Source organism: Schistocerca nitens, chromosome 4 (assembly GCF_023898315.1).
Source record: "Schistocerca nitens isolate TAMUIC-IGC-003100 chromosome 4, iqSchNite1.1, whole genome shotgun sequence".
Lineage (NCBI taxonomy): Eukaryota > Metazoa > Arthropoda > Insecta > Orthoptera > Acrididae > Schistocerca > Schistocerca nitens.
In genome coordinates, this window is record NC_064617.1 from 786,550,394 (window position 1) to 786,562,883 (window position 12,490).

Consider the following 12,490-nt stretch of genomic DNA (forward strand, 5'->3'; position numbering starts at 1 on the left):
TTCAGAGTAGCACAGTTGTCCATGTGTTCACTAATAAACAATGCATCTTTGGTAGTTTAGTTATGATGATTGCCAATTTTAATGTGCTTCACCACTGTTCAAGGATTCCTTTTTTTTAAGTGATAGTCTTTCCTCATACCATTTTTCATCAGATGCAATAGTCTACATTATTATAGAAGAATGCAGATGCCTTAGTCATTGATCCAGGAATCAAGAGTAATGAACAAAATATTCTAGAGACTCTGTAATTCGCTTCACTTTTAAAAGTTTCCAATTATTTTTAAACTACTCTTGTTAATGTTATTGCACTATCTTGTTCAACCTAACCTCATGTTTCTGAGTGATGTTCCTCTTCTTCTATTACAGGCCATGCAGAACAGAAATAGCAGAAATGGAAACTGTTCTGTGATTCATGTGCTAATTGGTGTGTTGGCTGGTCCAATATATTTTCTCATAGCAACAGTAAAGTATTCCTAAACCAACAAAACGAAATTTGTGAGATAAATCTAAAGCTGATAAAGACAAGCAAACTTTGTACACATAACACTTCATGAAAGGTGTAAATATTTTAGTGGAAAAAAGAAACAGAGCAGCAGCAAAAATACATTATGTAGAACATCAAGAAAATGGTTTTCAGTTCAAAAAAACATGTGCTACCTAATATTGGGCAGTGTACGGTAATGAATAAAATGCATGTACTAAAGGGCGTAAACATAACATATTTTTTGTGAACCTATGCATTTGCAAGTGTGAGTGTGTGCATATGTGTGTTTTGTGTGTGTGTGTGTGTGTGTGTGAGAGAGAGAGAGAGAGAGAATACACTTGCATCTTGTGTGCAACTACATATTTCAATTATACGAATGATTGTTTTATTGTATTATGAACCACTGAATTTGCATTATTTTAGACAGCTTTTAACCATATGATATGTAACTGTTGAAATACCACATAATCATTTGTTTAATTGTGCAATGAAAAACCAAAATGCTCAAAAAATCAAAATGGTGCTACCCATGTAATAATGAGACAGCTGAATTGCAGTTGCAAATTGAACAGAATATGTTAACTGTTCTTGTTCATGCACATGTGCCATGTTATGACTTACAGTTGTTGTTAAATTACTATTTTTAATGTTGTTAATGTCACGAGCATCTATGTTCTTATGTCATATACATTAAAATACAGCATTGAGAGTCACAGCATTTTCAATGAGAAGAAACTTCTCAGTACTTACAAGACACAGAAGTGAGTGGACATAAACATAATGTCATAGTTGTCATCTACCTGATTGATTTGAAAAAACATAATTTTAGGTTTAGAAATTTATAAAGCTTCCACAGATGAGCTATATAAATGAAATATGTTTTCTATTTTATTCTTTGCTGATTCATTGTGAATAAAAAAATGGGCTAAATTAAAATATATTATTGTCACATTATGTTCATTTATTAAAAAAATGAATTAAATGTTCAATGCAGTGTCCTGATGTTCATGTGAGACTACTTGATTTGTAACCATATGTTAGTAAGTGGGTAATAGGAGCACTAGAATTATGATTATTGTTAACATTATGTGTAACACAGTGTACCGTCAGTAATGACAAACAAATAAGTCAGCATAATTAATGAGCAATATGAAACACACATGGCAGGAATTTATTAATTCCAAATGCTATGGCTTCCATTTTTATTAAAAAATAAAAAAGGGCAGAAGATATGAAATACTTGAAAGTTCGTTATGGTACCTGAATATGTTGTTGTGTTGCTACTTCTCAGTTTCATATGTCTATTTCTTTCATATAAATGCAAAAAGTGCTGTTATCATAGATTCACTAGTGTGATAAAACAGATTTTATGTAATGAGTTTTGCGAAAGTGTATTTGACAAGAATCAAGATATTTGTCTAAAGCCTGCTGGAAACCTAACTTTTATAATTTTTAAATAACACACTTACAACTGTTAAAGCTTACTTTTTAGATATATGATGCACATGAACAACTCATTAATTCTTAAAGATGAAACTGAATGTCTATTCTATCGACAGTAAGAAGCTGATGGAATTTGATTACTTTGATACATCAGATTATTATGGCCTTATATACATTATGGCATATTCACTGTGGAGTAATAAAAGTCACTGAATCATACTTCTAAATAATAAGTGTTAAATTTGTCACACTTATTATTCACAGTTAATTAATTTCACATTAAAACAATAAATGTTGAAATGATGACCTCGCTGGGCCACAAGACAGGAATAGTCTACAGTTTTTTCAGCATAAATCTCTCTGTACTATTAACATAATTGTAAACCAAAAATATTTGTCCTTAATAGCTTTCACCTTTTATACTGTTGTTGTACATGTAAAACAAAGAATATGAAGAATATAACTCATATTTTTAAAATAAAAATTATTTCAGTCTTCAATTATTCCAAAGTAATACAAAACAATTACTTCCACTGCATTGAGAATAATGCAGTGTATCATGGAATGTGAAATTTTAGCAATTTATAGTGCATTCTCACAAATCATTCCTCCCCAAGGGACAAATGCAGTATATTAATAACAGTGGTAGATTTTCCTCCATACATTATATCTGAAGCCACTTAAATCAAAATTTCCTTACCTCTCACAACTATAGTCATATTTTTGGTACTTTTTATTAGTAGTATCTCTGTGGAAGCTCATATAAAATGATGTAATTACTTTAAGACATGTAGACATGTTGAAAATGTGTAAGTTATAATGTAAATGACATAAGAATCGTTTTCGACAGAAATAAGTCTATATATTTCTTGTTGTCCTTCCATATCTGTTATTGCTTCCTTCTCTTATGTGTAACATAACTTATTCTCCTTCATCTACTTTGCCAGCGCCTATACGAGTACATTTGGGCAGTGCAAAACTAAATAAAACATATAAAAATATTATTGTTAACACATTAATGAAATATTTATTACTACAATAATATATAGTATACTGTTTGTGTACATACTGCATAAATATAAAAATTATAAATAATATATTGAACTCAATATGTTAATATTATAAATGGAATAGCTTGTAAAATACATTATGGCTAGATGTACATGTATGCATACATATATAAATATGTACTACCTAAATTGTTTAAAGCAAATATGTGCCAAATATTTTTTCCATTGAATGAAGACATTAATACATGGAAAAATGTAAAACAAACATTGATGTAGTTTTTTTAATGGCAATACATATTCTTCGGGTATTCAAGAATTTTAAACAGTAGTATTTTAAATGTTATGAGTAAAGTCACTTTGCCAGTCACATAAGTAAATCATACAACCAAAAGATAAATTTTCTAACGAATGCCATCCAGTATTTTAATGGTACCTCATCACAGTGTAAATAACTAAATGGTAAAAAAAGTTAATACCATCAGTGCTATGTTTAGTCTACCAATTATGTTACTGATAAACATAAAAATGAGAAGTGGTTATTATACATTCAAAATCTGCTGAGAACTCAAGGTGATCAGAAAAACCATTACAGAACTTTCAAACCTCAAGTTATTACTGGTGTGAAACTAAAGTTTAAAATGTGTATAAAATTCAGACTAAAATATGAACAATAAAAAATGTTAAAATGTTAGTTAATTACTGAGAAGGAAACTTATACTTAGAAATGAAATGTAATTCAAGAATGGAATTCCTTTTGGGCATGTGTCCATTTGTGTGTGTGTGTGTGTGTGTGTGTGTGTGTGTGTGTGTGTGTTAACTTATGTCATAAAACTTTCATATCTATAAACATCAATTAAATATACATTTAACTAAAACAATAATTATTCTTTGTGAAAAATGAAACTAGCAAAATTAGTTTACACTCTGCACCCAAAATTATGCCATTTTTGTACCATAAATCATGTGCTGGAACAATTAATTTTCAAAGTATGGTGTTTTATCCATTTCTATACATATTTAACTAACAAAAACATAAAATTATGACAAATGTACATAACCAGAAGATTTATGTAATTAGCACCCCTTATTTCGACATACATTATGTCACAGTTAAAAAAAAACGAAGGTCCAGTTTGCTTGCTTCTAATTTTGTATCACTTTGGCAATTTATGTCAATATCTTTGCTGTTGATTCAAGAAATTAGTTAATATTTATCAACTTGAATAAGCCCTGCTACATACAGTCTCATTATACAAAAGTCAAGAAGTTTGTACATAGACATCAACCTGATAGCTCCCCACCAATAAGCTTAATAGCTAGATTAAATGTTGGTGAACTCGTCTCTAATCCTACATTTTTCTGATGTGGGAATAGAGTGTGCTTATTGATATTAAATCTGCAGCAACTGAAGTGTTAACAAAATACACTACTGGCCATTACAACTGCTACACTATGAAGGTGATGTGCTACAGATGCAAAATTTAACCGACAGGAAGAAAATGCTGTGATATGCAAATGATTAGCTTTTCAGAGCATTCACACAAGGTTGGCGCTGGTGGCGACACCTACAATGTGCTGACATGAGGAAAGTTTCCAACCAATTTCTCATACACAAACAGCAGTTGACCAGCGTTGCCTGGTGAAACATTGTTGTGATGTCTCGTGTAAGGGGGAGAAATGCATACAATCATGTTTCTGACTTTGATAAAGGTTGGACTGTAGCCTATCATGATTGCGGTTTATCGTATCGCGACATTGCTGCTCACGTTGGTCGAGATCCAATGACTGTTAGCTAAATATGGACTCTGTGGGTTCAGGAGGGTAATACGGAACGCCGTGATGGATCCCAACGGCCTCATATCACTAGCAGTCGAGATGACAGGCATCTAATCTGTATGGCTGTAACGGATTGTGCAGCCATGTCTCGATCCCTGAGTCAACAGATAGTGACGTTTGCAAGACAACAACCATCTGCACGAACAGTTCGACGTCATTTGCAGCAGCATGGACTATCAGTTCGGAGACCACGGCTGCGGTTACCCTTGACACTGCATAACAGACAGGAGTGCCTGCGATGGTGTACTCAATGATGAACCTGGGTGCACGAATGGCAAAACATCATTTTTTCGGATGAATCCAGGTTCTGTTTACAGCATCATGATGGTCGCATCCGTGTTTGGTGACATCGCGGTGAACGCACATTGGAAGCAGGTATTCGTCATCACCATACTGGCGTATCACCCGACATGATGATTTCAGATGTGTTACAACCTGTGGCTCTACCCTTCATTCAATCCCTGTGAAACCCTACTCCCACCAATTGAAAACGTCTGGTCAATGGTGGCCAAGCAACTGGCTCATCACAATACGCCAGTCACTACTCTTGATGAACTGTGGTATCATGTTGAAGCTGCATGGGCAGCCGTACCTGTACACACCATCCAAGCTCTGTTTGACTCAATGCCCAGGCGTATCAAGGCCATTATTACGGCCAGAGGTGGTTGTTCTGGGTACTGATTTCTCAGGATCTATGCACCCAAACTGTGTGAAAATGTAATCACATGTCAGTTCTAGTATATTTGTCCAATGAATACCCATTTATCATTTGCCTTTCTTCTTGGTGTAGCAATTTTAATGGCCATTAGTGTATTTAGTAAGTGTAAAATCATTATTTAGAAACAGTCTTCATCATAACAATGGGAAGAGGTTTTCTTAGTGTACATAGTACATGAGACATAATGTTTTTAAAGTATGATTCTACAAAACTTAATAGATCATTTCCATGGGCTAGGCATATTAATGTCCTTAAGGGGAACACAGTGACTATCTAGTAACAAAATTCTTTTACTGTATATTTCATCCTCATGTCACACAAATAGTATCATGACTGGTTTCATTTTATAGTAAGCCATGAGCTGTTGATAAAAATCTGTTACATAGTGACTTGTCAGTTTAATGGCCAGGAAAGGTGCTCACTTTGTATCATATTCAAATCATCTGACAATGATTTATTATGAAGTTGAAATTGGCTAAATAATGCAATAAAAGAATAATGTGTTTTTTTTTTTCATTTACACAAGAGGGACTAAAATCAAGCTTGAATAAATTCAGAAATAAGTGTTTCACATAATAAAATAGAAAAAATCATGAAATAATGCACAGAAGCAGTTAAGGACTGAAACTAAACTGCACACTAATTGCAAATATTTTAATATTTGCTGTGACAAGAAAGAAAACATTTTATACACACATAAAACTCAAGGAATAAAGTGAAAACAACATTCAGCTTTACTAAAAGAATAGTAAATGGTAGAAATATGGCAAACATGTCAGAGGTCTATCCTTATGGGATAAGAAATGTAAGCTTTATAATGTAACAGCCAATCTCTTTTACTTAAATAACCAAAAAATTAAAAGGAAACAGGTAAAAACAGTAACTTAACATGGTTTTTGTTTATTATGGTGGATCAAATATTGACATGAATAAGTTATTTTACAAGATATTTAATGTGTGAGACAATATAAGCTGACACTATAACTCTTGCTATTTTTCCATGTGTGCACTAAGTCTCATAGTATAGCATGTCCCCTCCTTTTATTTATTTATGTTACCTGCAGACAATTAATGTGATCATAATATCAAACTGAAAGTGACACCTACCCAAAGCTCTCTTGCCATACAGACGAAATGAAATGAGCATGTGGAATTGTTGGCCGGGAGGCCCCGTCCGGGGAAGTCCAGTTGTCGAGTGCAAGTCTTACTTCGGTCGATGCCAGACTGGGTGACTTGCACACCAGTGATGAGGATGAAGTGATGATGAGGACAACACAATACCCAATCCACAAGTGGAGAAAATCTCCAACCCGGCTGGAAATCGAACCCGGGTCCGCTGCATGGGAGGCAAGCATGTTACCAATCAGCTAAACAGGTGGAAATTCAATGGCACAAGATAAAAGGCTGAATGATGAGTGCTACAGCACCTGTGGCACAAACTATTTGATACTGGTACAAACAAAATCTCCAGCATAGAGCAACACACTGTGCTGAAGTACTCAAAAAATTTTAGCCTTGCTGTTTGTTTGTGTGTCATGAAGAGTTTGACAACAGTGTGGTATATACTTCTGGTGCTGGTCCTGTTTGGGGAGAACTCCACTGAAAGAACACCGTGTGTGCCCCAAACTCCATCACAAACACTTAATTTACAGAGCATGTCATATTTAATTTATTTAGTGACACAGAAGAGGAATGATTCCACATTGCAGAAGCCTGCTTACATTTGAAACATTGTGGTATAACCACAAATCATTAACAGTTACTACCCCTTCCCTAAAGACATGGCCAGCTGCTGTGTAAAGCTGTATGTGGTAAAGGCTTGCTGTCATTCTCTGCCCCAACACTCCTACAGCTACAAAGAATAAACAGGCATCTTCCTTCTGGAAACTCTGCTTACTATAAAGTTGTTTTGATACTCTGTATGGAGTTGTGTAAGGTGGTAAGTAAGCATACCTGATGTCTATGTTAATGTCAACAGGTTCTGAAGGTTATGTCTTTGCTGTTGACTATTAATTACTCAAAATTTAAATAACCTTACATCACAAGATAATTAAACCTAATTTTTCTACTGTGTAAACATATCAGAAGCTCACTGAAATAATGTTCCTTTTGTGTTCTTCATTCATTGTGGTCTGTAGACTATCTTAAGATGGATAAGCTTCAGGATTGTGGAACGAGACAAGATATACATTAACAAAAGACAAGCAAATGACATACACTTTATCTGTATGCTGTATTAACAGTAAACTATCACTGTATTGCTCAGTGCTATTCGTCCTTATGTCAGCTAAATTTAATCAAGTGCGTTATAATGAAAGTTCTTATTACAAAACAGCTGCTGCTGCATAGGTTATACTATATTGTTTCTGTTTACGTGCTATTGGTAGCTTATTATTTACTTTACTATAATTGTATTGTTCAAAGATGATACTCCCTATATCTATATGCACTGAGTCCTATTTACAATACATTACTACTTGTCACACATCTTCACAGCAGACACTGGTACTTACCATGTTTGTGACAGAACTTTCCAGTCCTTGGACCTAGATAGTGAGATAGTTTGCAGAAAGCTTGGCTAATGAGGTATGTTCTTAGTTTTCTTTCAGAATGGTTGGAATTTGTTTTTATTATTATTATTATTATTTATGTTAGAGGGAAACTTGTTGAGTACCTTTGCATCAGAGTACATAACTTCATATTGAACCATAGACAAAGCAGCAAAGTCTACCCAAAAATTATTTTTGTTTCCTTTGTTATGATTAAATGGCATTAAGTAATAAATATATTGGAAAGTCAGTGTAATAATTCCAATATCTGTAAAAAGGCTTCGGCAAGATGTACCAATATAATCTTTGCCTAATATCCTTTCTAGTCACTTCTGATGAATAAACACTTTATTTACTTTTGAGTGTATTCCCCAGTAGACAATTTCATACTACAAAATGGAGTGGAAATATACAAAATAAGCCAAAACTGTTATCTTTAGGTCAATTCAGTACAAAATGCTTGTAACACCAAAATTTGCAGTACTGAATTTCTTGACTAGTTTATCTGTGTATTGGTCCTAATTTAACTTGTTATACAGCTCACTCTTAATAAATTATGCGCACAATGTTTCATTTAGTGTGTGACAACAAATGTTTACTTCCCTATTTTAAATTTTGTAATATGAATCTTTGGGAGATTAAGATTTTAACTGTTAACTGTGACTTTGCAGCTGTCATATGAGTCATGTTTTGTAAGGCTGAATTTGGATGTTTGATTAGTATGCTTGTTTCATCTACAAAAATTACAGTTTTTGAACTGCCCTTTAAATCATTTACCTCGGTTAAGCTCAGTACCAATCCTTTGGGAGCATTCAGCTATCTTTCGCCATCCTGAGGATAGTTTCATGGCTCTAACAGTCTGTCAATGCAACCCTCTGCTTTCTGTCAGGAAGGTAGGACTACATGGATACCATTAATGCCATAACACTTCAATGTTGTGTACAGCTTCATATACAGCAGTAAGGAGGGCTACAGAGTGGTGTGGCAACTGTCGTAGGAGCAGAAATGATTAGCTAACTGGATAATACAACAAACATAAGATTTACTTAACTTGTATTTCTCCAAGCATATGAAGACTCAGTATAAATAATGCAGCAATAGATAAGTCTACCTATTACAACAGCGACAACAATGAGTCCCTCTGTACTAAAGCCCAGGAAGATGGAGTCAGACCTGCGACAAGGCAGTGACTGCATATCATCATGTGGTGAAGAGGTTCCAAGTGTGAGGGGGTTGTCTGTCTGCTGCTGGCCATCCTACATTGTGGTGGCAGAGGGCGCTTATAGTTCAGGACTGCTGGAGGCATGGCTCAGTGGCATCTGGCGGAAAATTGAAATTCCATTGCAAACTTAAAGATGCCCATGCATAGGAATCAATACATGACACCATATCCCTCCCTCCTCCTCCTCCTCCTCCCCCCCCCCCCCCCCCCCGAAACCTCCTCCTCATCATCATGTAGTGCAGATAACCGAACAACAATGGAGCAGGGAGGGGGCCTGGATGCAGCTGGCAATGAGGAGACAGGAGCCAAAACTAAGGCCAGTGTCAAGCCCCTACCTGCACCCTGGCATACATATGCCCTGAGTCTGACTGGACCACATCCAGAAGTGGAACAGCAAACAAAGGCAGAGGCATCACAACTGCAGAGGGATCCAAGGTGGAACAGGGGACAGCCACTGGCCCATCTCCAGACGACAGTGGCTATCCATATGGTGATGACCATAAAAGAACATTGACTCCATACATTGGCTCTGGGATGGGTGCTGATTGCATGGGGCCAGCAGGAACCAGATGCAGTGAGAGCTGCTGTGTCCAGGCAGGCAAGGAATCTGAAAGTACAAAGCCTGCTGCAGCAGGATCAAGCAATTCACATCGATAAATTTGATTCTGGTGGCACCTCAGTAATACTGTCAGCACGTGCAACATGCCATATGATGGTGTCTTGCTCCCAGAGTCTCCATCAGCCATACAGTCTGTAAAAGACTGAATTGTTAGTGCAGTATTTAGCCTGTCTGGGCAGAGTGGGTGCTGCTCACCATGCTGGTTGCAGCAGCTGAAACAAGGTGTGGTGGAGCCGTCTATGCCACAACTCTGCTAGTGATGGTCTGTCATGTGGCTGAGTGTAGTAGGAAGACAAGAACAGCAAAGGAGCTTGATACCATGTATCCATCTGTTTTTTAAATTTCTGTACAAAGCATTCAGCTTTGCCATTGGATAGTGGGTGGAATGGTGCACTCGTGATGTGGGTGATGCCAGTGGTGTTGCAAAACTGTTGAAACTTGGCAACAACAAATTGAGGTCCATTGTCAGTCACTATCACTTCAGGCAATCCCTCAAGGCAACAGATTGATGACAAGGCCTGGATTGTGAAGCAAGCCATAGTAGAGTGTATGGAACCACAAAGGGAAATTTGCTGAAAGCATCAATGATGATGAGCCAAAATGTGTTCCAGTAAGGATCCATGAAGCCCAAGTGCAAAAATTGCAAAGATGCTTGAGGTCTGGGCCATGCAAAGAACTGCTGAGGTGGGGTTGACTGATGTTCAGCACAAGCTTGTCACTCAGAAGTCTGTCTGCCTACACAATTTCACTCTGGCTGAGTACTATTGTAGACCTAGTGGTCACTATGGAGGTGTAGCCATATATGTAAAAGATAATATAGAGGTTACTAAAATAGATAATGTCACCTCCCTAAGTTGTGAAAAAGACTTTGAGATGACAGTGACAAAAATTCCAAAATTAGATTTGATAATAGCTACAGTGTACCACTCTCCAACTGGAAAGTTTGAGGTAATTTTAGAAAAAATGGAAATTTTCTTAAGCAAGCTGCATAAAACAAGGTGTGATGTTGTAGTATGTGGTGACTTTAACATAGATTTTCTTAGTAAATGTAAACAGAAAACCGCCCTTGGCAATCTCATTAAAACACCTAACCTTACAGCCACAGTTAAAGTTGCAACGAGAATAACACCAACCAGTCAGACAGGTTTAGATCAAATCCTGATTGATAAAGAGAAATTGGAGTGGTCAGTAAAAGTGTTTAACACAGGATACAGTGACCACAAAGCTCAAATACTTACCACCACAAAGGAAGGAAGACCGGTTAAGAATAACTTACTAAAGGTCAAGAGAAGGATCTACAGGCAGAAAAGCACTGACCACTTTAACTCACTATTGAATACTGAAGACTGGTCTGATGTCTACGAAAAGCAAAATCTGAATTCGAAATTAAATATTTTTCTAGAAAAAATGGTAAAGCATTTTGATACAGCCTTCCCTCAAAAAATGGTAAATATAAGAGAGAAGACAAGAGGAAAGGGTTGGATTACAAAGGGAATCAGAACTCCCTGACAGAAAAAAAGGGAGCTCCACAGAATCTGCAAAGAAAATAATGCCACTGAGGAAATGCATACTCACTACAAAACATACACTAAAATCTTACAAACTGTCATTAAACAGGCAAAAAGAATGTACAATGATTACTACATAAATAATTCTACAAATAAAGTGAAAGCTATGTGGGACATCATTAAAAAAGAAACTGGCAAAAAAAAAAAAAAGAGAACTGAGGAGAACATTGACTTGATACACAACAATAAAAAGATTTTACAGCCTACAGAAACAGCAAACATATTCAACAAATACTTCACTGGGATAGCTGAAAATTTAATAAAAACTAATTTTAGTTCAACTCAGTATCTAGTGGTAAACAAGTGCAACAGTAATAAATTTTCAATGTTTGTGGACCAAGTAAGCAGGGAGGAGACATTGAAGGCTGTCAGAGAACTAAAGACAACATACTCAGTAGGAATTGATGGTATACCGAACAGAATCCTAAAACTCTGTATCCAAAATATAATTGACCTCCTTACTCACTTATGCAACTGTTCCCTAGAGTCAGGCATCTTTCCAGATCAACTAAAAACATCAAAAGTCATCCCTATTTTCAAAGCTGGTGACAAAGATGAAGTAATAAACTATCATCCCATTACATTAACATCCTGTTTCTCAAAAGTAATAGAAAAAATTATATGTAGTAAGTTGTTAAAGTTTATAAACAAAAATAGTGTGCTATCTAATACTCAACATGGCTTTAGAAGCAAGAAATCAACGGAGACAGCAATCTATGAATGCATATCTACTGTATTAAAAACAATAGATGAAAATCAACAAACAACAGGTATATTTTTGGACCTAACCAAAGCCTTTGATATGGTAAACCACAAAACCCTATTGAAGAAGCTAGAGCACTATGGAATTATGGGGTTGACAAATGATTGGATTCGTTCATTTCTCAGTGACCATAAACAAAAAGTATCCATCAGACATATAGATGATAAAGCATGAATAATCACAGAATATGTATCATCAGAAAGCCCAATCACTTACGGGGTACCGCAAGGGTTGGTAATGGGTATATCAATGATTTGGATATACATATTGATTCCTAC

At 35.8% G+C, this 12,490-nt stretch overlaps 1 protein-coding gene across 1 annotated transcript in view; it reads left to right on the forward strand.

Moving 5' to 3' along the window:
• The window catches only part of LOC126252566 (glutamate receptor ionotropic, NMDA 2B), an 874,952-nt gene extending 873,989 nt beyond the window's left edge, over positions 1–963 (forward strand). Inside the window, exon 16 of the mRNA XM_049953467.1 lies at positions 367–963. Within this exon, the coding sequence (XP_049809424.1) occupies positions 367–409 (43 nt within the window). The 3' untranslated portion in view covers positions 410–963. The remainder of the gene's footprint in view (positions 1–366) is intronic.
• The last annotated feature ends 11,527 nt before the right edge of the window (positions 964–12,490 follow it).